The sequence below is a fragment of the Patella vulgata genome, chromosome 2 (assembly GCF_932274485.2).
Source record: "Patella vulgata chromosome 2, xgPatVulg1.2, whole genome shotgun sequence".
In the NCBI taxonomy this organism is placed as follows: Eukaryota; Metazoa; Mollusca; class Gastropoda; family Patellidae; genus Patella; species Patella vulgata.
This window is the reverse complement of record NC_065880.2, coordinates 44,530,638-44,555,759: the sequence shown is the minus strand read 5'-3', so window position 1 is coordinate 44,555,759 and position 25,122 is coordinate 44,530,638. Positions and strand designations below refer to the sequence as shown.

Here is a 25,122-nt window from a genome sequence, read left to right as displayed (position 1 = left end):
GTTACGTCTTGATAAATTCTGTTCCATTGAATAATGTGAACAAAATATTATGGACTGGTGGGCTCAAATTATATTAAATTACAGGTTGCACTCGGTTCCATATAGATACAAGACCAATATGTTGTAAATCTGGAAACATACTTGCCATATGCAGGTGTATAAAAACGTGAAACGAAAAGGGGTTTAATATCCTTCTGTTCTATGCCAACTGGACATACGCCCGTCAGTGTTCTAGTCGTCCAGAAAACCGAAACCCCGTTTGCACTTTGGCATGCGTGTAAGGAACCCTAGGCAGTTACAATTCGAAATCAGAGTATGCCTTAGAGCTGCTGTCCGGGCAAAATTTCTTTCGTAGCACATGTACGTCTGCACTAACCCGGTTGGTGCAGAAAAGTGGGACATTAATGTCAGTTTTGTAGATTGACAAAATGTTTCCCATAAAATATTTTTTCCAATAAATGGTTATGTATTTATGATCGCGACTGTTGGAGTAATAGATGTTTTAGAATCTAAACGGTAAAACGATGATATTAGTTTTAGTACATTATCTGGAATGATATAACAAACGAAACTGGGAAACATCCCGATATTCGCTCATGTAACAATGAAGTATAGACGTGAAATTCTTCAAAAATAAACACAAATGACATACTAGATTTATCCTTTAAACTGTTTAATACAGGAAAATATTTACAATTTAAAACAGCATGCCCGACTATAGCAGATTGACTGCCTTATTTATGAATGTACAAAACGATATCTATGGTAAAATTGACTATATACATACTTAATATGGGGCGATTACAATAAGATAGTAAATAAAATCATTAATTATTAAGCCCTCCACCGTCTGTCATAGGTCACTACTGCGACTTCGTACGAAGTAACCAGTGCCTGAATTCGTGATGAAGTATTAACGATTTTAATTACTATCTTATATCTAATTGTATGAATAAATTAACGAATGAAATATTATAATACGACTCTTTATCTAATTCTTACATAATGCAACTTTAAATAAACATTTTCAATTACAGTAATGAAAATGGAATTTTACGCAGACAACGTAAATTTCGTATGAATGATATAAAGGATATTATCTGAATATATGTTATAATTACCCACATATTTACAATTTACTATAACATCTATTATCACATTTAATAAAATAACATTTTAAATAATTGCATTGCAAACTTGATGAAAAATAGATAATGGATTTCCGCAAATCAGAATAAGAAATAATGATAAGCATGTGTAAAATGTAATAAAATATTATGAGCATTTCATGTTTAGTATAAAATAGAATGTCAAGATGTGCCATAAGGCGTTGCAGGCACACCGATGATTATTTATCGGCATTGAGGTTGGCAATAAATTTTACGGGCCGATGAATTTTCTAACTGTTGCAAGACCCTTTCGTTAACCAGCATTGTAATCATGTAAATATTTACCATTTAGATCTTAGTTGTTTTAATTTAAATTAAAATAAATTTTTTTTTTGCTTTTAGTTAAACTAAAGAAAGAACATTGTAGGCGTTGAATCTGAAATTTTGTGATTATGTTATAAAGATAAAAAGCTTACTTAATGAATAAGATTGAAAAAAGCTAAAATCAGTTTATATATGATTGAATCCAAAAGCGAAGATCAGTTTATGTGATTTACCGATTCTGTAGACCAATTTAAATACACTGAAATACGATCTCCATTTAATAATCTAACTTAGGACTGGATACTAGAGAATTTGTTTAATATCGCTGCAATGATACTTGGCAACCAAGACTACGCTATTCTTCAAGAGTTCCTAAATTTGCTAAGAATGAAGCAATTTTCAATATATTCATTTTTATTATCCTTTTTTGAACTATTATAGTAAGAGCGATCAATTATATCCAAATCTTACAGGATGCATCTTTAATTAAGTGATTATAAACGCTAAGATCAGTTTAAGTGATTTACTGATTCTATAATCTAAGATCAGTGTTCTTCATTTTCTATGGGTCCGGATTGTCGCCGACTCTGACTGTATTGACCAGATCTATTACAGGCCTCAAAATCATTTATATGTAGCGACGCTTCTGTTGTACCATCTGCGATGTACTCATTACTAGCACATAAAGCCTGTACAAATAAACACAATAAAGACAATAATAAACGTAATCAGTCTTAATGGTATTTTACGATTGTAAACATTACAAAACTACCAGCGATTGCCATGCAAGATACGCCCACATTTTGCAAGAGAGAGACAGACAGAGAGACAGAGAGAAATGGGGTTTAACGTCCACTCGACTCAAACTAGGTCATTTCGGGACTAACACATCATGTTCATTTCAATAATTCGCTTGTGCGTCTAGTAGGGGTCTTTAGCAGTGGGAGGAAAGCGAAAGGAACGGAGATCTTTGGGATATGAACATATATTTTAAGTTTCACCGAAATCGGTTAAAAAGTGTGATGTCAGCCTTCATTATGGTGTAACGGTGATATATTTAAATGGTTTTTAAAATCGGATAATACTGTGACCTCTAGAGGGTCCACAAGCTAAAAATGTGATTTTTCATACTATCAGGGGCCATAATCTAAAAAGTTATGGTCTGATATGCGCGAATATCGAAAGGTATATTGGGATATAAACATATATTTAATGTTTCATCAAAATCGGATAAAAATTGTGAACTCTATGGTCCACAACTTTTGTATTACATACTTTTACACTATTTACGTTCAAGTAGCGGCCATTTTGTCGGGCAGTTTCGGTTTGATTTTTACGACATTCGAACTCAACCATCATCAGGGTGTAAGGATATATTAAACGATTTTAAAATTCTGACCTATGGGGTAGGTGGTTCCACCAAATAGAACCAATTAATTGTTGAAATTGACCATAAGTTTCATTTTCAAAATTTAATTATGTTTTCCAAGTGGAATCTTTTTGCTAACCTAAACATCAGATTAAGAGGTTCAGGTTAATTATTTTACTGTCACAACATCAACACTAAAATATTGTTCTGACCTCACCCAAAGGCATTGCTATTTTACTGTTCCTGACAGACAAACGGTTATATAATGTGTTATGGGGAATTCCAAAAGTTAAACTATTTCAGTAAAATCAAGGCACCCTGTTTGGATCTGATTTTCAATATGATTTTCGGTAGTGTGTATTTCTCATCACATTTTAAAATATGGAGTATGTACATTTGACGGAGGCGTTTAAAATGCATCGTGAATTATAAATAAAACATAGTTGATTGTATACCTGTAAACATTCGGTTGTATGTTGTATAGTCGCTTCAAATAAACCTGAAAAATAAAATTAAAATCGTCACAAATAACAGAATTTTAAAACAGTTTTAATTCTGCTATGAATTTTACACCTTTTTTATTTATTTTTTTTTGTGTGTGTGTTTTTATTTGGGGGGCGGGGGGTGTTTTTTTTTTGTTTATGTTTTTCTCTTGGTTAAGCAAACAGATTGGGCTTAGCAGAGAACGAACCTTTATTAAAGGCTCAATACCACTCTTGTTGTAACAGAATAATATGTCCCAATCTTCATTCTGGTCAACAAATTGTACTATTTTACAATATTCCAATTAATTGATGATACAAATTTCATCTTAACACATCAAATTTAAAAAACTGGAAAAATTCAACTAAATGATTTGAAAAGCCTAACGTAAACCTTTTCAAATGTGACTTGGATTTAAAAATATTTTCGAACCCTCTGGACATGTAAAATAAGATGTAATGGATAATTTACACAACAGGTAGGATACTTAAACTATACTTAGAATAAGGCTAATATATATCTACTGGAGCTGTCAAGCCAGCAAGAGTGTTATTGTCCCTTTAAAAATAGAAATATAACAAAATACGTTCTTACACTTATCGTCGCTACTGGCCAATCCACTGTCCACGTCACTTCTTGGTTTTTGTTCTAAGAGAAAACATAAAGGATATTTCTTATTAAAAGCTCTGATAATCATAGATAGTAACTTTCATATTTAAAGGATCTAAACCTCTAATTTCCAAAATTTAAAACATGAATTAGAATTCGTTTTTGGTTTATTTCAATCAATATTGATGTTTTTATCTCACCTTATAAATATGAAATCCTAATATCCAATATTTAAGACACAAATGATATTTTAAATTCAGTACTTGACGTCATGTACTTTATCCTTCCGGGCACAATTTGTAAAGGATAAAGAAAATATATCCACCAAGTTATCACTGTTTGAAGTTCTATATTGTTTTATTATCGTAGCAACGTTACTTGTTAATCGAGTCTCAGTCTCGCTTCTCCATTTTTAAATTAAATCATTAAATGGCGATTGTATTTCACCTTTTCCATCTGCGTCTTTCGATGGTCCAGAGATATGATTATAAGCTTGTCATGTGAATCAATTTCTAAATAATAATTTATATAACATTTGACGCCAAAATAAAAACCTTCAGATTTAGAAGCGTGTATTTAAAGTTACAATTTCATATTTTCTAAGAAAGTCAAAACATAATTATTTCTATGTCTTTTGCTCAATAGGTTGTCAACTCACTATTATACGATCATAGGTTATCTTCTCACTCTTAAAAATCTTCACACCGGAAATAATAACACAATTACCTCCCAATTACCTCCCTTTTTTTCCTATTTCCCACCGTGGAATAGCTATCTTCAAACGTTTGAATTTGAAGTTGAAAATGATATTTTGCCAATTTCTCAACTGGCAATAGTGAATTATGGGATTAATAGGATTATTCTTTAACAAAGTAGGACTGTTTATAGATACCATCTATTTTAGGGCTTTATTTTAATACATTTTAAAAATATAACTTAAAAATATGAAATTGTAATTCTAAGTATGAATAAATGTTGAAAGTATTAAAATAAACGGTATTATCTCTTAACGACAAATAATAAATTTACATCAAAACAAAATAACTAAATTTGCAAACCTTTAACCTCTCTAACTTGAGCACCCCAAAGTAGCCTGAATGTATCACGGATCTTGTCCAAATGTTCAGTCACGTCGGTAATGATATCACAGATTTTTTGTAATGGAGTGGTACCAGGACTCTGAACGGCGGTATTGTTTTGCCCATGTCTTCTAGCCATTCTCTGACCTTCAACTGCTCCAGACAACCAGCTTATAATCGTGTTGCTGTCTGCAAGTAAACCTCTTAGTGCCAAACGTGTCTTTTCGTGTAGACACTGATTTCTAACAGACGAAACTAAAATATAGATACATGTTATTTCAGTTTTATATTAGCAATAGAAAAATAGACGCCATTAGTTTTTTTGTTGGGCAGAGAATCCTTAAACAGTTTCTACCATGAGGTTACATCGTTATCCCCGAAACAATGGACACTGCCATCTCCTTTGGATTTAATTTATACATTTGTGCATTTAAATTCAAACGTAATTGTGTCTCCCGAGATTACCGGTAACAACATCGCACAACTTGAAAGCCTTGTAGGGCGAGACCACCAATCACTTTCGCCATGTAGTTTGCCTAAAAATAGAGGTGGATAGTTACATGTTTTTAATATCTAATTGGTCAACCTTATACAACCGAATTCGTTGTTATATCTGTAGTGACAAGATTTCAGCCCAACGAAAATTTGGGAAAACGTTGGAAAATAAATCAGTGGGGAAATTAATGGTGGCCTAGACAGACCACCATTAATTTCCCCATTGACTTCAATGTTAATTCTGTCCTCTTTGCCCACCTCCAACTTTTCCCCAAATTTTCGTTGGGCTGAATGTATTTCACTACAGACAGAGGAACAAATGGCCATGTCTTTGTACTAAAATTTGTATGAGGTTGACCACCAAAATTTTGAGATGCCCAAACTTGAAGAAGCAAACTAAAATTCTGTAACTAGTTGACGTGCATATCACCGTATCGATCGTGATAACCCCGTTATCCTTCCGCCTCAAAATCATGAATATTTACCTAAACCTGGCAGAAAATGTGAATTCAAACCCTCTTCGTTCATTCTCGACCAAAAAATCAACAAAAACGGGCGTGCAAAAGGGGAGAAAAGAGACAGGGAGAGAATTGGCATAAGATGACGGTGAAATTTAATGGTGGTCTGCATCCGTGTATCTAATAAGGAGTTACCTCCCTTCCAGTATTTCCCAAATTGGATTAATAATTTGCATGTGAAGGAATGTATGGATTATTTTATTTTTTTACTCTTTTACACAAAAGATCGTTTGGACATTTCAAACCGCACAGTTGAAAGGACGCCTTTCACAGTTTATGCTTACGTCATTTGAATTTAAAATTCTACACGTTTCACTTTAACTTAACGAGGTGCAGAACATATTTTGTTCCTTTCACACTCTTAAAATGAAACGAAATGAAGTGAGAAGTTATACCTGTATTCGGAATATGTGTGTAACTTTCATCTTTCAAACCTAAGTTTAAAAACAAAAACACGTTAATAGAAATATATTTTTCTTACATCGAAATTATATATAAAATAATAAGCCACACTTTTAGTATGATGAAACAGGTGAGTGTTAACAAAAAAACGGTTAAACATAGCAAACATAAAAAAATATTTCAATCATACAAATTGATTTAATTCTGCAAAAAAAAAACAACGTCAAAATGGTCGAGTAATAGTCAGTAGGCTTATAGCTTGCTTGAAAACATCAACTTCAAATACTGTATCAAATTTGCTTAACGGGTGTTAAAAGTTCTATAGTATACCAGATTAACCAGTATTATTTCTATGAATATGAAAGTAAATTATTTTGGACAAATTCTTACCACATACTCCATATTCATGTAACTCCTTGAAGTAGTTGAATATGCGTCCCATCGCCACCTTGATTTCGGAAACCAAATCTTCCAAACGGGTACAATCACACCAGTGTTCTGGCAACTCATCCGACGGATGGGGACCATATTTCTCCGTATCCTCGATGTTTTTTTTAGTTTTTAGAAGTTCACCCACCACTTTGCATGATTCAAAACCAATGTGCAAGAGAATGGTACAAATACTTTCATCCAAAGAACTCATTCTAAAATGACATATAAACAAAAATCAAGACATACATTCTTACGAATCCAGAAACCATTTACCGTATTGTTAGACGTTTAGTTAGGATCTAAGTCTCGGAATCTAAAACACGGCTTCTTATCTATTCTCACCTTTCATCGGGAACAAAAACTAAGTGGATTAATCCATATATTTCTTCTGTCAAAGCTATATCAACAACATAACATTGGGTAACCCAAATCGCCAAATATGTTTGTTCCGGGTTCATAATATACGTACTTATTTGAAATGACGGGGAATTCCCAATCTGATTAAAACACAAATCCTATTTCGTTTCGTTTCGTTTCGTTTCGTTTTTTATAGTTCAAAATTTCGATTTATTTGTCTGTACTATACTAGGATCTAGAAGAGTTGTTATATAGCCTGCGTTCTGGATGGCGTGATGGATTAGCCAATGAAACCATCTCTTACCGCGACTTCGTGGCGTGGATGCACGGAACTGTGGGTAAACCACTAGAAAGGCGAACGCTAATTGATTAATCAATGTCTGACGTCATGGGGTCGAAAAGCACTAGTACGACCCCTGACGCGACCTTCCAGTAAAACCAGTCAGATCTTCATGTAGTGCAGGCCATCGAAAGTATAAAAAAAACGAAACGAAATATAGATCTGTATTTTAATCAGATTGGGGAATTCCTAGATATATGTCCTTCAATAAGAATCTTTACACGGATTTTTGTTTTTATTATCGATAGAATAATTTACGGCGGTGGATGGGGGCACCGAAGATCTATTTTTTGTTGAATCTTATTTTTCAAGTTTTCCTAGTTAACCCAACATGATGCATTGCTTACATTAAGAAACAACACAGCAAATCACAGATAATAAACCATAATTTAAAGAACAGACATTCAAAGCCATGTGGGTGTAAACGGTATCAGCTACTCCAGAAAAAGTAAGCATTTAAGAAACAAGTTTTATATTAATAAACGCCACTGTGTATTTAATTTAGTTTTTTGTTGAATATTAATGTTTCAATTATGCGCTTACCTTGATGTCTGATTAGACTTTTGCTTGATCATTTTATCTACGAAGCGTAAGGAAAAATGATTTCGCAACTCCAATGCATTAATATTATAAATATAAATAGTTACTGGACAGGTGAAGGGGAATTACCTATCTGTATGTCATGTGACAATAATGTGCGTGAATAGTTGGTTCATGTTCAGCCAATCGGAATCAAGGAAATTTCATATTTGAAGGGTAAAGTTGTGTTAAAAAAAGGCGACGTCGCTTTTATCCCCCAAATCTAACACTGTGAAAGACGACGTGAGGGGGCGCGAAGCCTTTCATAAACGTTACGCGGAAGTAACTGAAACAGAAAAGCCGATTTCACTAATTTCAGCTTGTTTTTCCATTCAGTGACACAAAACTTGGAAATACCCATTCAAATTATTCCGTTATCAACTAAATCTACATTTGATAAGATTAAATATTATTTAAGCATAGACCCTATCAAGTTTAATATACAGTAGATTGTTGTTCATAGTTGAAGGCAATACTGGGCCTATTTTTAATTATCTAGGCCTCGATCCCATTAGTGATACCAAACGGATGAATATGCGATAAGGTCAATAACAGCTGCGGTGATTTTAAAGATTGTTACCCGATTTGAGGCTTTCTACAATTCCCTCCCACAATGTAATAAAACAAATGTGAATTTTTAAAGAAATCTCTTCTAAACTGTCGCTCCAGTCATCTATAAGTACTGCTGGGTGTTGTAAACGAGGCAATGTGTGCTTACTGGTTCGATACCCCCCGACACCACTAATTTGTTATTCAAGGAATTAACATAGAGTTCATTAGATCCTGTTCCGACTTCTGTTCTTAAGGACTGTCTAGACGAAGTTATTCCAGTTTTTACCAATATTATTAATTCTTGTATATCATCCGCTAGTATTCCCAACGTTACCCCTTTAATTAAAAAGTCTACACTAGATCCTAATGTTTTTAAAAATTACAGGCCAGTCTCTAACTTAAGTTTTATTTCTAAAATATTGGAGAAATGTATTGCTTCTCAGATAAAGGCCCATCTAGATGATAACTGTTTGTATGAACCATTTCAAAGTGCTTATAAACAATTTCACAGTACCGAAACAGCTTTAACCCGGGTTTCAAATGATATTTTAATGGAAATTGATAATAGAAAATGTACATTTTTAATTTTATTAGATTTATCTGCTGCTTTCGACACGGTGGACCCTTCCATTCTTCTACGTAGACTTCAATTTAAATTCGGTATTTGTGGCTCTGCATTAAATCTTTTAGAGAGCTATCTTGTGGGTAGAAAACAGTGTATTTTAGTTAATTGCAAATCGTCGTCTGAATCTGTTTTATCATCTGGGGTTCCCCAAGGTTCTGTTCTTGGTCCGATTTTATTTACCCTCTATACGTCACCATTAGGAGATATTGTCAGAAAATATGGTCTCAGCTTTCATTTGTATGCCGATGATACTCAATTATATATTTCATTTACACCTAATTGTCCATCTTCTCTCAATTTATCAAAATTCCAGATTCTGCTGGCCCTTTTTCCACTGGCGATCTAGCAAATAAGATAAAATCATCATTAAAACTAAACAGGCATGTACGGAATGTAATCTCTCGTCAATATAATATTGGGGTCATTTTGAGACTAACATGTTAATCTGCATATAAGATTATATTTCACGGCAAAAAAATGTGTGTATTCTCCTACTTGTCTTTATAGACTAAACCCACATGCATTAATAAAGGTATTAAAATATATCTGTTTACATTATCTTGAATATACTATATTTTATGTATTAGTGACGAGGTGTGTCAGGCGCCATATTGTTTTGTTTCGATGAAATGTCTGTGACCGAATCTCGGTCATAGCACAAGGTGTTACACCTGACGATGTCGAACCATTGATATTTTAGGTGGATGCACAGTGTAATAAAACAAATGTGAATTGTGATATATTTTCATCTTATTCTGCTCGTAATATTGGCGCTATCTTTGATTGTGCTATTTTAATATTAGAAATATAGGTAAAATACGTAAATGTGTAACTGTAGAGGCCACTAAGTCACTTGTTAATTCTCTGGTCACTTCTCGATTAGATAACTTTAATTCACTTTTAGTTGGTTTACCTTTAAAGCTTATAGATAAATTACAAAAAGTACAGAATACTGCGGCTAGACTTGTTACTTTAACTAAGAAATGTGACCACATAACTCCTGTTTTATATAATTTACACTGGTTACCTGTTAAATATCGAATTGATTTTAAGATTTTATTACTTACTTTTAAACGTTTAAATAATTTAGCTCCTGTTTACCTCTCAGATCTTTTAGAACTTTATACACCTGGCCGAACATTAGGTACATCAGATAAACTACTTTTAAAGCCCAAAACTGTTCAACTAGTCTCCTATGGTCAGCGCTCTTTTAGTTATCAAGCACCTGTTTTATTGAATAATCTACCATTTAGTTTAAGATGTTGTACATCTCTGTATTCTTTTAAAAAACAACTTAAAACACATTTATTTAATCAGGCTTTTAACTGACTCTGTATACAATCGTTAACATGCCCATAATCTTGTTGTTTTTGTGTGATTTACATTGTCACTTTGTAAAGTGCCCCTGAACATGTTATATGAAAGGGTGCACTATAAATATGCTGTAATAATAATAATAATAATAATAACATAGCTAACTCACTTTGGTCCTGCTATTGTAATTCTAGATTTTTTTTAAATATAATATCAAATATAATTCATTTTTGGACGCAAAATGTTTCATTATTTTGAGAAAACAAATAATTAATCAACTTTTTCCTAGTATCTCTTTTGCACGAGTCTTATTTATATGTTTCTAATATGATGTAATGAGTACAGCTTTATTTTTGTGACTTGTAGAAAGAGACTAAGCCGACACCTCGACGTTACGACAAAAGTAACACGATGTTACGACAGAATAAAGTGTCGTGTGATTGCGTCAATACCGTCGTGATGTCGTGTTATGAAAAGGGTGATATTTAATATGGTCACTATCAGCCACCATACAAATGTGTGTGGTATGTAATAATAAAACGCAGCAAGTATTATCCCAATTCACTAATAGTTTCTTGTGGTTATATTAGCCTGTGAGCGGATGGTTAAATCATCAATTATCTTAATGTTGTAATAATAAAAGTTTGACACAGATCGGCCAATAATACAACAAACACTCACGTGTAGAGATCACCCTGTCTTAGCTCACTGACAATAATTTATGTTAGTATTAAAATAGCAATCAAAAAAGGTTTATTGTTGAATGAAGTTATATTCTAAGCAAATAGAAACTTTTACGAACTAATAAATAAACAGACATGCACATAAGCTACCCTGAAATAGGCCGTCGTAAAAGGTTCATTGCGAACTATTAATAAAAATAGATACAAATTCCCACTCAATAAGAATAGATTTTAGGTCTAAATGAGAGGTTTATTCATCTTTATAACATTTCGGGTTAAAAGATCCTTTATCAAATGAGTGGGGATTTTTAAATATCTGTTAATATCTACTCTTTCCCTCCACCGGCATCATCTTTTGATTCAACAGATACACAGATCTACCGACCTGTTCAGCCTATGCTACTCTTTTAAGGGAGTGTGCTCCCCCCCCCCCCCGATTCCTATATATAAAAATATAATGCATTTAATCGACGCTACACATTCTGGTAAGATTAATATTTGGTTTTGTTGTAATCAGGAACAAGAGATAAGTGTCGACCATATTGTAGTTGTTTTACCAGTAATTGTTAATCACAAAGAGCAGCAACAGAAGCAGTTGATCTCTGGTCAAGTTCGATTTACACGTAGTTGTAGTTAGAAAACACAAATAAGTAACGTTCATATTCTGGTTTAGGTATTTTTTGTTTTGGTTGTTTTAAGAGATCACAGATGAGTGTCGTTACTATCCTGGTTTTCCGGTAATTTGATATTACAATCATTCCAGATTCTGCTGGCCCTTTTTCCACTGGCGATCTAGCAAATAAGATAAAATCATCATTAAAACTAAACAGGCATGTAAGGAATGTAATCTCTCGTCAATATAATATTGGGGTCATTTTGAGACTAACATGTTAATCTGCATATAAGATTATATTTCACGGCAAAAAAATGTGTGTATTCTCCTACTTGTCTTTATAGACTAAACCCACATGCATTAATAAAGGTATTAAAATATATCTGTTTACATTATCTTGAATATACTATATTTTATGTATTAGTGACGAGGTGTATCAGGCGCTATATTGTTTTGTTTCGATGAAATGTCTGTGACCGAATCTCGGTCATAGCACAAGGTGTTACACCTGACGATGTCAAACCATTGATATTTTAGGCGGGTGCACAGTTATCTCACTATGAATCCGCTGTAGCCCCATGGATTTAAACAGATTGTCGTAACAAGTTTACCTACTTGTTTTATTTGTTTATTTTTGCTGACTTTAAGAGAGAGAGAGTGAGAGAGAGAGAAGAGAGAGAGAGAGAGAGAGAGAGAGAGAGAGAGAGAGAAATGGGGTTTAACGCCCACTCGACACAAACTAGGTCATTTCGGGACTAACATATGGTTTAATTTTATTTCAATAATTCGCTTGCGCGTAGGGGTCTTTAGCAGTGGGAGGAAACCGGAGGACCCGGAGAAAACCCACGAGGCTGGACAGGCGACCCTACTTCTTGTCACGTACAACCGGGGATTCGAAACCACGCCAGTTGACTCAATGACAGGCCTTATGATACAGCACACACGTGCTAACCATTCGGCCATCCACCCCCCCCCCCCCCCCCGCTAACTTTAAAAGAGACTAATGTGTTGGTGGGAACCCGCATCTAAACCCCAGCTAAACATTTCGTTATTGTTCACCATGGAAACACCATCTCTACTTACCCTTAAGTGCCAGCTCTGCTCACTGATGCGATTCCCCAAAACCTGGAAATGTAATACCGTTCTTTAGAAACTCAAAACACTCGATATCAACATTTCCTAAAATGACCAGACCTCATTGATTTGAGTTTTAAAGAATTTTTTTTTAATAATTATTATTAGATTGTATTTGATGGTTTGTGCCTGGTTTGCAATCTGTCGTCATTGAAAATTTTACGTCTATTGATAAAGCCTGTGTTAAAATATAACCTATTCTGCGTGGACGAAGTAATTGAACTAAAGTAGTAATCTGTTCCTACCATTAACCGAAATAACACTTCGAATGACCCCAATTGAAAACATTTTTACCTATAAAATTACAGAGGTTTACCTCTTTTATGTTCTTATAATTTCTCTCAGATTAGCCAATGCGTTCTTGTGAATTCTTCTGGCATTATATAATTCTGATAATAATTTGAGCGTGGTGAGTACAGATTGGCTGTAAGTAGTTACAGGTTTAGTGGAAAAAGTAGGGGGTTGGGACCTATAGCTGACCGGTCACCTCTGGCTTGCGGTTGTGGTCTCGATCCCTGGTGTGATCGTATGTATAGCTTGGAGATAGGGGCGCCTTCTCAACCTTGCGTGTTTGCTTCGAGTACACCGGTTTTCTCCCACAGAAAAGACCCATGCGCGTGCGCTAAGATGATACAAATGAAAAATAAGACTTGTCTGCGATATCATCTTCGGTGGAAGCGGACGTTAAACACAAAAAACAACAACATGGACAAAGTATGCATCTTCTAGAACAGCTTCCACACCGTTTTGATAACTTCTACATAGGGCTATCATAAGTAGCAAATAACCTGTTGTCCTTACCTCTGTATTGTGGCCACCAAATGAATCACAGTTTGAACCTAGACCTGAAATTATATAATGGCGTTGCGTTTGGAAAAAAAAATATTCTTATAGATAAGACTGCTTTGAACAGAATATTAGAAATATGAAATATCTAATTTTATGAATTATAGCAAAATAAGAAATCATTCGCATTTATAAAAAAAAGTATGCTAGCACACTGTTCCATATTGATGATATGATAGCGCTGCTGATGAGTTTGGTATACAGTTATAGGGAAGAATTCTGATAGCATTGCCGGAGGCAAGACTTTAGTGGATTCTGTAACTGGCAAGTAAAGAACCTATTTCAACTTACCACTGTCATCACTTCTTGGACGTGCATCAATATTTAGAAATGTAGGATTTACAACGTCAAAGTTTTTAAAAACATCTTCTTGAACATCCTGCTTTAAATGACAATCAGGTTTGTAGGTTAATCTATGCAAGTTCTGTTATACAATACACTTTTGATAATTGTGTGAGTTGACGCTTATTTGGCATAGAAAAAAATATTAAAAGTGACTACATATATATTATTAGTGAAAGTGATAATACATAGAAAAGTGAAATGATATGAAATGGGGTTTAGCGTCCTACTTTTGCGTGCACGCCAATGTGTACACGGGGCTCGGTTTTCCGTACTATCCGAACGACTATACGTGGTCGTTTGTCATGTCTTCCGTTCTACACCACTGAACGCCCAATATAGAAAAAATAACATATTTACTGAATGAGGAGGAGACAATCTTCGTATCACCGGTTCACTTCTTTGCAACAACGGTACTGAAAGTAAGAATAACGTATAACTCCATTTTCACGTAACCACAAGACATCTTGTCAAAAGTCTCTATTTGAAAATACTTGTCACAATTAAAATAGAATATTAAAATAAATGTGATTGTAATAGATGTGTAAATAAGGGTATACAAATACTAAAACAACCACTCATTACCTAAACATTATTATTATAATATTAATAAAGAATCGGATCATCTTTCATTTCAGATTAACGTTTAATCAATAGCGCCTAAATAACAATGTAAATTATTAAGAAAATCGTCAACGAATGATTGGTATATGGCTACGACGTCTCTACTTACCAACATAAGTATCATCGAATGTCTGTTTATATGAAATGACAGAAAGTATAATAAATAAAATATTATCATAAAATATCTAATAAACAACACCCAAAGAGATAGCATAATATTTGATATTCTAAAGTTTTAAATTAAAATATCAACAAACACAAACTGTTCTGTTTTATTGTGAAAACTCCTGATAATATTAATAACACTCGAGTAGCAAAAAACTTTAAAACTTGAATTATTTTATGTGTCTAATCCACATAAAATCAATAGAATTTGTCGATATGTTTTTATGTACGTACTTTTGTATATTATTATGGGCTTAAATTCTTTATCTAACCTGTTGCTTTGACGTATTCGATGATACAGATCTAAATACTGGTGGTTTGGGTAGTGGTCGATTTATATACATATCCCCTGTTGATAATGATCGACCAACTGTAAACAGAACAAAATATATTGTAATATATGTGGTTGAACATGAACACTTAAAGATACATTCTCATCAAAGTATTTATAGGGTAGTCATTTCCAATAAAAGTATAGCAAATTTGATATATATAGAAAGTAGAGACGCCCAATCTCACTATACAAAAATACCGGATTCCATGAAAAACACCCATGGGGTAAGCACTAGGCAAAAATGTCAGGGTATCACTAACATGGCAACCCGACTGTTGTCTGACTGACCGTTTGACCTAGGGAGAGGTTGTAATTTCTTGATCGAATGGTTATGCGGTTTTGGGAACATTGGTGGGGGGGGGGGGTAAACGTACAGCAGACTCTACAATTAAACGGCGGAAAAAGAAGTTTGCAGAAGATAATCCAAGAATTTACTTATAGGCTTCAATATGTATGGTAAATGGACAGTAAGTAACAACAAATATATTCTGAAAATGGATCCTACCTCTATCAAGTTAGGTGACAAACTTAGCTTCTAAAAATAGATTTTTTATAACTTGTGGTATTTTGATAGATTAATTAGTTTGAATATGTTTTTAGTCCAAATAGATTACCCAGTTTGTACACGGGAGCCGATTTAAATATTTTTGGCCATTTTTGACTTTTTAACAATTCTTAGTAGGCATGTCTTTAAAGGTAGCGCCTTGGTAGGACAAATTATACAGATCTCTCCATGGCCTTAGTGAAATTGTTTATCATTAAAACACAACTAGTCAATAGTTACTTGCGTGGTACTTATTTAGCCACCCCCACCCCCCAACACACACACCCCCATATGGTTATACTTTAATATATATATATATATATATATATATTAATGATTTATACTTACTTTCTTTCGGGACGACCAAATTTATTCCCATTTCAACGTAAACTGGTTCAGGGGTGTCGACTGAAAGAGAGAGAGATAAATGGGGTTTAACGTCCACTAGACACAAACTAGGTCATTTCGGTACTAACATGGTTTAATTTTATTTCTATAATTCGCTTGCGCGAAGTATATTTAGCGGGCGGGGGGGAGGACCCAGAGAAAACCCACGAGGCTGGACAGACGACCCTACTCCCACGCCACTTGACTTAATGACAGACCTTCTGGTCCAACGCACACGTGTTAACCATTCGGTCACCCAACTCCTCTGGGTCGTCTGAAAGAAAATTGTTTCTTATTTTTTCAAATTTCGCTGAACAATAAGAATGGTCACCCAGTTGTTGTAGATGTGTGATATGGTCATGCTTTGTTGTATTTATTAATGTATTTACATTTGAAATTTCTTTCTATGCAATATCTTGTAAATTGTAAAATTTTACCTTTGTGACTAGGTTCAGTCTGAAAGAATAATAACATATCAAAATTAAACAAAAACAATAAAAGAACAAAGTTTCTTGAACTGAAAATAATAATTAAACTGGTCTCTAGTCTATGGATAATGTTATTGTTCTATCGATTTTTTTTAAAGACACGAAGCGGAACTAGTATGAAACTAAAATGAAACGAATTACCAATAACAAATAGAGAGTCTAAATTACATAATAATATACGTACATGTTGGTGTATTAAATGAGCTATTTTTTGATGACTATAATTAAGTGCTATTTGTGACGGTGTTAACCCATCTCTGTTTTTCAAATTAACCAACATATGTCCAATACAGGATTGTAATATGGCTTGACACAGTTTTATAAAACCATACTTGGCACCAAAATGTAGTAGAGATGGTAGTTCTTCATTACCTAAGTAAGTTACAGAAAAATTAATAGATCAATTTTAATTACTGTTCATGTAAATTTTAGTTGCTCGACTCTAGAATCGATCATCCAAACCACGATATGGACTTGGAGCCACGGTGGCTCAATGAGTAAATTTCTAGCTACGGTATAAGTTAAGAATGTTTCTTGGGATTTTCCAGACTGGTGCCCATTGCCAGTGGTGAAGATCGGAGAGAAAACCCAAGACGGTGTGTTCACGTTAGCGTGACTGTCGTTTGTCCTGTCCCTCTGTTCAGGGTTGGCAGCTACATTAGGGTCGTCCCGAATCTGGAATTTGTTGTAAAGCAATCTGATTAAAACACAGATCCTATTTCGTTTTTATAGTTCAAAATTTCGCTTTACTTGTCTTTACGATACTAGGATCTTGAAGACGTGTTCTGAATGATGTGAGCTATTAGCTAATGAAGCGGTCTGTTACGGCGAGCTTTAGGCGTGTTTTGCACGGAACTGTGGGTAATCCACTAGTAACATCAATGCTGATTGGTTAATCAAATGTCTGGCGTCATAAGGTCAAAAGCCGTTCGTATGACCTCTGACGCGACCTATCGCTATAACCGGCCAGATCTTCACGTAGTGTAGGCCATCGAAACTATAAAAAAAAAACGAAACGAAATATAGATCTGTATTTTAATCAGATTGGGTGTATAGGTGAGTAACATACACGAGGTGGTGTTGGCCTACCGCTTCCGGTTTCGGAGTTACGGGCACAACCCGGGGAGCGCTGGGTTATTCGCTAGTATATTATATTGTATCATGTCACATAATAAAATGTCTTACTTTGTTTGTCTACTTGTGTATTAAGGTAACCAGATACATTTTCTAATTGGTTATTTTGGTGAAATATGTCAACAAGGTCATCATCCAAATTTTCACTGTCCGTCGAATTTAAAGCTTGGGCCATAACTTCTATTGGGTTGCTAACATCGTGTAGAAGATTTGTTAATAATTTCATTTTAGAAATAAAGTGCAACGTATCCACTCCTAGCAACTCATCTGCACAATACACCTTTACTTCTATTTCAACATCATATAACTCTGTAAAAGGATTATTAAAATAAAAAGACTATCGACTGCACTAGGAGCCAAGTCTTTAACTCTATATCATCCACAGTCTTCGACATTGCAAACACGACTTATTAGTCAATTTAAATCAACATTGATGTTGTTATCCCAACGTGAACATTTTAACATTAGCACACGAATCGCGTGCCATAATGCTTTCGAGCGCCATTTGCATGAAGGAACTCGATGAACGAGGCTAAATATATCCCATGTAGGAGAATAATAACGGTGTAGCCTGGAATAATCAGACGCGAAAGACTGCCATTCAATTTGGACTCTTTGGGTATTTCGCCGAACATAACTGATTAGAAATGACAATAAAAACAGAAACGACTGAATGTAAATCAGTTTATATACATTCATATTAAATTATTATATACGTTGCGACCCATTTGTTTCCATTTAAAGGTGCCAAAGAATAGCGATTTAGCTCCTTTAAATAATGAAGTTGTGAATTTATTTTTATTAGTTGCGCATTATTAGTAGTAGTATGTCTGTTGGCTTTGTTTTAACTTTACGTGCACTAAAAGTTGAAATTTGTTCAACTGTTCAGTGATAGCATAGAATTTTAATTAAAATTAACATAAGCGTTTTCTTATCCCGCAGTTTTTACTTGACTGGGCCATTGCCTATGTTATATCTATAACTACCAAACAAACTTTGTATAATTTTCTATAATACTAGGAGAAAGAATTAAAAAATATTACCAGGTGGGCTAAAGGCAAACACAGTTTGTTGTATTCTAGTGGCTGTGACCCTTTCACCATTTTCGAATTCCACTATCAATGCTACCTCGTCCTTTAGTAGCTCCTGGTCTACGATGATGAATACTTTATTCTTAGGCTGTGGAAAAAAATTCAATGTTTGAATGGGTATACTTGAATCTGGGCGAATAATCATAGCAGATACAAGTGGATCAAAAGAATAACCTTTGATGTGAATTGTTCAATTGAGTGTCTAATGAGCTCATACAGTGGGGTATGTAGTCATTCAAGTAGGCAGCCGCCTCACCCCCCCCCCCCACACACACACACACACCCTCCATAACACGCAACACAACTTTCGACCGTTACAAAATGTTTTACGAAACACAACTCAATAATTCACTTAAACAACCAGAATAATGTTGTGTGATTTTTAATTAAAAAATGCTCTACACTTAGATTCTACGAGGTGAGGGAGGGGGGGGGGGGCGTCCCTCGCCTTAAATTGCATAAAAGTAATATAAATATTGTGCCACATCAAAATTATATATATGCAGATGCTCAGGGGCGCCGGACCGGCTACCAGTGTATACAAATGGTACCCTGCCCCCGGACTCTTTTGGTACCCTGGCACTCGCGCCGTTCCGGCGCCCCTGCACATGCTTATTTCAAAATAGAATGTATATACACTGAAAGATAATATTACGTATTAACTTACAAAAACATTTTTCTTAGGAGCAAACATGAATTTCTTCAAGACTGGTTTTAGTGTACAGTCATCGTCAAAGAAACACATCAACATTGCTAAACATAGTCTAAATGATTCTGAAGTTGTACCAACGTTTAATGCTTTTAGTTCATTGTCCTTAAATATATTTTCTATTGCTCGACACTCTTCTGTAGAAATATCTTTTGATAACATTGTTACGTCAACGGCTTGCTGAAATGATAATAATTAGTGTCACATATTTAGAATTCGAAAAGTAGACAGCCATGCCCCGGCGAAATTTGGTATTCTGGCATACGTTAAAAATACATTATGTAGCCTAAGACTTAGATAAAGAGTCATCGGTTATTGCAATAATACTTCAAAAGTCGATAATGGGAAATGAATATATTGAAAGTTTCAATGTAATCCCTCATGAAAAAAAATATACTATTACCGTAAACTACTAGAATACAAATTTTCAGAAGCTTCCTTAGCTGGCTTTTAGAGAAATATCACCGTAAACATGCTAAAACCATGGGGGGATCGGGTAAGGGTAGGCTCATCGCGCACGCAATAACTTATAAAATAGCTTTGGTGGCTCCAAGATCTTTATTTCACCAAATCAACAGATGGATAAGATATGAACAGGCCAATTTTCATTTACTTTCTATGTTGGCGTATCGAGTTATACCACCGAAAAGTTCCTAGGATCAGGATTCGAGGCGAGGTTCGTGGGTACAATAAACAAGGGGTACGCCCACGCTGCATCAAAAAGCACCCAAACCCGCTTTAGTGGCAAAATGTTTTTTTTTTTTTGTTTCACAGAATCAAGGGATGAATAAACTACTAGACTGCACAGTTTCAGAAGCCTCCTATGTTGGCTTTTCGAGATATATTACCGTAAACGTACTAAATATGTGGGGGGATCGGGTTAGGGTAGGCTCACTGCGCACGCAATGACTTCTAAACAAGTTTTGGTGGCTCCAAGATCTTTATTTCACCAAATCGACAGATGCATAAGGTATGACGATGCCAAATTTCATTAACTTTCTATGTTGGGGTATCGAGTTATACCACCGAAAAGTTCCCTGCACCGGATTCGAGGCGGGGTTCGTGGGTACAATAAACAAGGAGTACGCCCACGTTTCATCAAAAAGCACCCGAACCAGCTTTGGTGGCAACATGTTTTGTATTTCACAGAGTGAAGGGATGAATAAACTACTAGAATACAAAAATCCAGAAGCCTTCTATGCTGGCTTTTGGAGATATATTACCGTAAACGTACTAAATATGTGGGGAATCGAGTTAGGGTAGGCTCTATGACCGACATAAGTGATATGAGTTCTATATATTAAAATTCAATATTATATTCCCCATTTTGGTAAACATATCTTTGACACCATTAATGTATTTTAAATCTATTTTATTTACCTAATTATTTCTCCTGTGAGATACGTGTTGAATTAAACCAACACTGGCATGAGTGACATATTGTCCTTATAAAAACAGATAGAGTAAAACTCTTTACAATATAATGTCAACTGGGCCCTGGGCTATAGAACCTTATTAAACCAGCCACTGGCTATTATATTACGTCAGATATAATTTAGACGAATCATTGGAGTTTAAACAATGGAAAGATTAAGAATTGGTCATTGACCAATCTCTCTACACAACGAACTATTGTTTTAGATTTCAACTAAGAGGCTATATTTTATAGTTTAATTGTCAATGTGTTATGATTATCTGTTATATATTTTGTAGAACTGTATTTCAAAAACAGAGTGAGCTATGGTTTAGAACGGATCAGATCTCTCTCTTTCTTGTAAATATTTGTTGATTTATCTATGTTTAATAAATCACATAGAAGTTACTTGGACTCAGTCTTATTTTATAAGACCAGAAATAACGTGGTTACAGCTCACTGCGCACACAATAACTTCTAAAGTAGCTTTGGTGGCTCCAAGATCTTTATTTCAGCAAATTTTCTTTGGGGGGGGGGGGGTCTATTATATATTTTTATATACTTTGCATTAATATGTCTTAAAATGTTATTTTCTAATATAAAGGTAACAATTATTTTCGTGATAATTATATCTAGGTTTTTATTGGCGCTAGGAATATGTGTGCTAACTTCATTTCGAATCCGGGCGCTGGAATACAGGTGACAGATTCCGCTCGGTTACTATAAGATTCTTTAACCTTACCCCAAAAAAAAAAGGTTTTAGAGAGCTGTTAATTAAATAAGATATTCAATTTAATTTTTAACAAGAAATTGATTCACTTGAAATATCTGGGGGGGTTTTCCGATGAGAACAAATAAGAATAGTCTCGTTAAACCAGACTATTCAATCTGTTTCACAGAGAATTACGAGTAGTAATATCTCTGTCAAAGATGACTGCCTTAACATGTGCCGTCACAGCACGCGGGGTCAATCATTGGCTGAATGGCGCGTGCATTGTTTACATAAGACGTTACTGCTTCGGGCGGAATGCTGCCTTTTAGTCATTTTAATACCCATTTATACAACATAGGAAATAATTTTTACCTATAAATACGTCAAACGCCTTTATTTATTTTCTCAATACATAAAAAAAAATGTTTTAGAATTTAATTTGTCGCAGGAAAAAAGTTAATATTTCTGGCTCATTAAGTCGCATCGATGTCATCCTTAACAGTGATTGTAGCGGCCTAGCGAAAAATCACTGCTGATCAGTGTGCAGACTATTATCTTTCAGAATCCTCTAATCGTCGAACTGATTACATTATAGAGCCTGGACGTTGAAGACTAACAAAATCGAGTTCTGTCCCATTCTAATGACCTCGGACTTATGGCTTTATCGCGTAAATCATTAATTTCCGTCATAGGCCGGATTTTTTTCCGTATGCAAATGACGTACGTCGTAGATTCCATATAAGGTATATGTTCTACTATGCAAGGTTCTATTATGCATTTGTCTATTATGCAAAATGCAGAATGCAGAGGTGTAATGTGCAAAATAACTATTATACTGTATTTTGTATTATTGAAAAGTGTATTCTGTATTTTAACACCGTGACATTGGTATTGTTGAGCAATGGAAATTGTAAATTGTAAAACTAAAATACGTATTTTGAACTACTGACATTTGCAGTTTGCACCGTGAACAATGAAATAATATTGGCAACGTTATCCTTCCATAAGTATGTTTAGTCGAGTGTAGAGATGTAGGACGTTAAACCCCATTTCATTTGATTTCTGTTTAGTCAAGCTAAGCTGTACATACAGTGTGCGCGGTATTGTGGTAGACATAATATATCTAGATCAGTAAACAGGTCGGATCTGTTTGGAGTAGAGGCTATCGAAAGTATTAAAATTGAGATGTATATTTTAATCAGATTGCATACCAAAGGGAAGCGCTAAATAATACATTTTCCTGCCAGCAGTAAACGTTTAAAAATAACAAATATAGATACTTAAACATCAATTATGTTTGGTGTCTCGTGGGCGACAGGATCATAATACAAAATGCATCAAACACCATTATTATACAAAACCTGTATACATACATCAACGATATTTTTACTGACATTGGTATCAAGCAATCGTTTAAACTTTATCATTCCTGGTGTGGCTAAGATAGCTACAAGATATTGCGAGGTCAAATCAACTTTAGAGGTGCCGTCATCTAAAATACAAGAAAATATTCACGATGAATAATAATAGACCTGAAATCAGCTTTTAATGCTCGTGAATCAAAAAGGGAACGGGATCCTTGTGGTGTTATATACCGGTTTGCTTAACCAACGGGTTTCATGCACGGGGCGGGGTATATTTACTCTTTCTAGAACACCTGATACAATAACGTCAACTTGACAAGCCCCAGTTGTAAAGTCCATATATTATTTTCACTTATTTGCCATTTTGAATTGATTTGATCGACGGTATAGTATTTCCTTGAGCATTTATATACTAAATAAATAAAAATATTCATAAATTTATCTATTTACCTGTCAGATTGAGTCTGTGGACAACTATGTTAAACTTCTGAAATCTCTTAAATATACTCTCTGCAACGCCCATTCCATCATTAACATAGAGTAAATATAATTCATTTGGTACACTACAAGATAATCCTTTGGATGTTGCCATTGTTGTATGATTTTTTGTTTCTACCAAAACAAAATGGGGTTACGTAATTATTTTGTCATCCTAAAGGAATTAAACTACAATTAATCAGAATGACTCGATCAAAGAGAAGTCATTGTCGAAGAGAAACTTCTGAATGAATATTGGAAAAGTTGAACAAAGGAAAATCGCGAGAAATAATAATGTCCAGACCAATACATGATGATATTTTCAAGTATTTCAATAAATCCTAAACTACAGTGACGGGTAATAAATGAAAAGCAAATCAATTTATATACTCTTTAAAAGATTATCAGAATTTTTCCTCCTCATGTCTATTCAAATGTTTTACAGCCTCAATGTAGTAATTTATTGCCTAAAAAGAGAAATCATTAAATTTATCTATCTGCACTATAAGTAGGGACGATATACATCTATTCTAAATAAACCCCAAATTTTTGCACACATACATATTGACACCAAAACGAAACTATGCCAACAATCTGAGCGATGATTGGCTGTATATTAAAATCAAACTGGATCAGACAATCATCAGATACATTGATTGTATTTTATTCCCTTTGGTCGCCAGTATAATAATGTACATCAAACCTACCGGGAAAACGATGCGTTTCACTGTGACAACTTGCTGTTTAAATACAACAATAAATCAACTCAATGTTTTATCTTCCTCATTAAATATTGGTCAATTATTTTATCTATCTAAAAATATAAACTTTCAAATGTATGATAAGGCTCAATTATCACCATGTGCATGCATTGACCTTATAATAGATTATAAGGTCCATGGTACATGTAATTAAGATATTGCCAAGCGGAAAATCTTGTTATCTGCTTATGTAAGAGTCGCGTAATTAAAAAATAATTCTGCATTGGGGGGCTTACATACTCGACCATTTTTCACAACAAGTTATGCTAAAATTTATAAAATTTTCCTGCTTTTTCTGGGCTGGGCACTAAGATCCAATAGCGCAAATTATAGCCAATGAAAAGATTAAATACTTAAAATATCTAATTTAAAATGGTCGGAACTATTTGGTTAGAAAATAAAATTGTTAGTATCTTTTGATTCTATATTCTATATGTCGATATGTTTAGTGGAGTGATAATCTGTCTTAGATGGGAATTTATATTTAAAGCCAATGCTAAGATATATTAAATATCTTGTGTTTCTCTGTCGACACAGTTGGCCTGCAATGAAACTCGAATTTTTAACATCAGCTTTTGAAACAAAATGTTAATCACAAAGAACTTGCCTACCGAAATAACACATTACATCAATAAATTCAATATGTTAAATGCGGGTTCACTCAACTTTCGGTCATCAGAAAATTCTAACAAAACATACTGACTGAATTGTTT

At 34.3% G+C, this 25,122-nt stretch overlaps 2 protein-coding genes across 5 annotated transcripts; both read right to left on the bottom strand.

Moving 5' to 3' along the window:
* Positions 1 to 656: 656 nt before the first annotated feature.
* On the bottom strand, positions 657 to 8,164 carry LOC126811538 (uncharacterized). 2 transcript variants are annotated; one of them, XR_007675631.1, is made up of 7 exons: positions 8,061 to 8,164; positions 6,779 to 7,032; positions 6,382 to 6,420; positions 4,953 to 5,228; positions 3,880 to 3,933; positions 3,258 to 3,301; positions 657 to 2,122 (listed from the first exon to the last, which is right to left on the bottom strand). XR_007675631.1 is itself a non-coding variant. In XM_050537224.2 (7 exons), the coding sequence occupies exons 1-7, from the start codon at positions 7,276 to 7,278 to the stop codon at positions 1,979 to 1,981; spliced, it is 927 nt and encodes a 308-aa protein (XP_050393181.1). In that variant the 5' UTR covers positions 7,279 to 7,452; the 3' UTR covers positions 657 to 1,978. The 2 variants fall into 2 exon arrangements, 1 of the variants encoding a protein (XP_050393181.1); XM_050537224.2 differs by lacking the exon at positions 8,061 to 8,164 and adding an exon at positions 7,163 to 7,452.
* An 822-nt stretch (positions 8,165 to 8,986) lies between these two features.
* Positions 8,987 to 23,848, bottom strand: LOC126811649 (uncharacterized). Of its 3 annotated transcripts, XR_007675695.2 has the most exons (16): positions 23,622 to 23,848; positions 23,181 to 23,299; positions 19,640 to 19,861; positions 18,925 to 19,060; positions 17,933 to 18,190; positions 16,932 to 17,119; positions 16,697 to 16,715; positions 16,221 to 16,280; positions 15,267 to 15,364; positions 14,939 to 14,960; positions 14,566 to 14,621; positions 14,155 to 14,245; positions 13,819 to 13,862; positions 12,967 to 13,008; positions 11,828 to 12,062; positions 8,987 to 9,615 (listed from the first exon to the last, which is right to left on the bottom strand). XR_007675695.2 is itself a non-coding variant. In XM_050537448.2 (15 exons), exons 1-15 carry the CDS (start codon positions 23,761 to 23,763, stop codon positions 11,973 to 11,975), a joined length of 1,587 nt encoding a protein of 528 aa, XP_050393405.1. In that variant the 5' UTR covers positions 23,764 to 23,848; the 3' UTR covers positions 10,612 to 11,972. The 3 variants fall into 3 exon arrangements, 2 of the variants coding, with proteins under 2 accessions (XP_050393405.1, XP_050393407.1); XM_050537448.2 differs by lacking the exon at positions 8,987 to 9,615 and having other exon boundaries at positions 10,612 to 12,062; XM_050537450.2 differs by lacking the exon at positions 8,987 to 9,615 and having other exon boundaries at positions 10,612 to 12,062; positions 14,155 to 14,242.
* Positions 23,849 to 25,122: the final 1,274 nt, after the last annotated feature.

Bases quoted from the DNA above. Each gene is read 5' to 3' on its own strand.
- LOC126811649 (XM_050537448.2), bottom strand. From the start codon at position 23,763: ATGGCAACATCCAAAGGATTATCTTGTAGTGTACCAAATGAATTATAT. The intron at 18,191-18,924 runs GTAATATTTTTT...ATCCTTTTACAG, and splicing joins GTTTGCCTTTAGCCCACCTG to AGTTATATGATGTTGAAATA. The intron at 13,863-14,154 runs GTAAGTTGAAAT...ATATAATTTCAG, and splicing joins TCCAAGAAGTGATGACAGTG to GTCTAGGTTCAAACTGTGAT.
- LOC126811538 (XM_050537224.2), bottom strand. From the start codon at position 7,278: ATGAACCCGGAACAAACATATTTGGCGATTTGGGTTACCCAATGTTAT. The intron at 7,033-7,162 runs GTGAGAATAGAT...ATGTCATTTTAG, and splicing joins GTTTTTGTTCCCGATGAAAG to AATGAGTTCTTTGGATGAAA. The intron at 6,421-6,778 runs GTAAGAATTTGT...TTTTAAACTTAG, and splicing joins ACATGAATATGGAGTATGTG to GTTTGAAAGATGAAAGTTAC.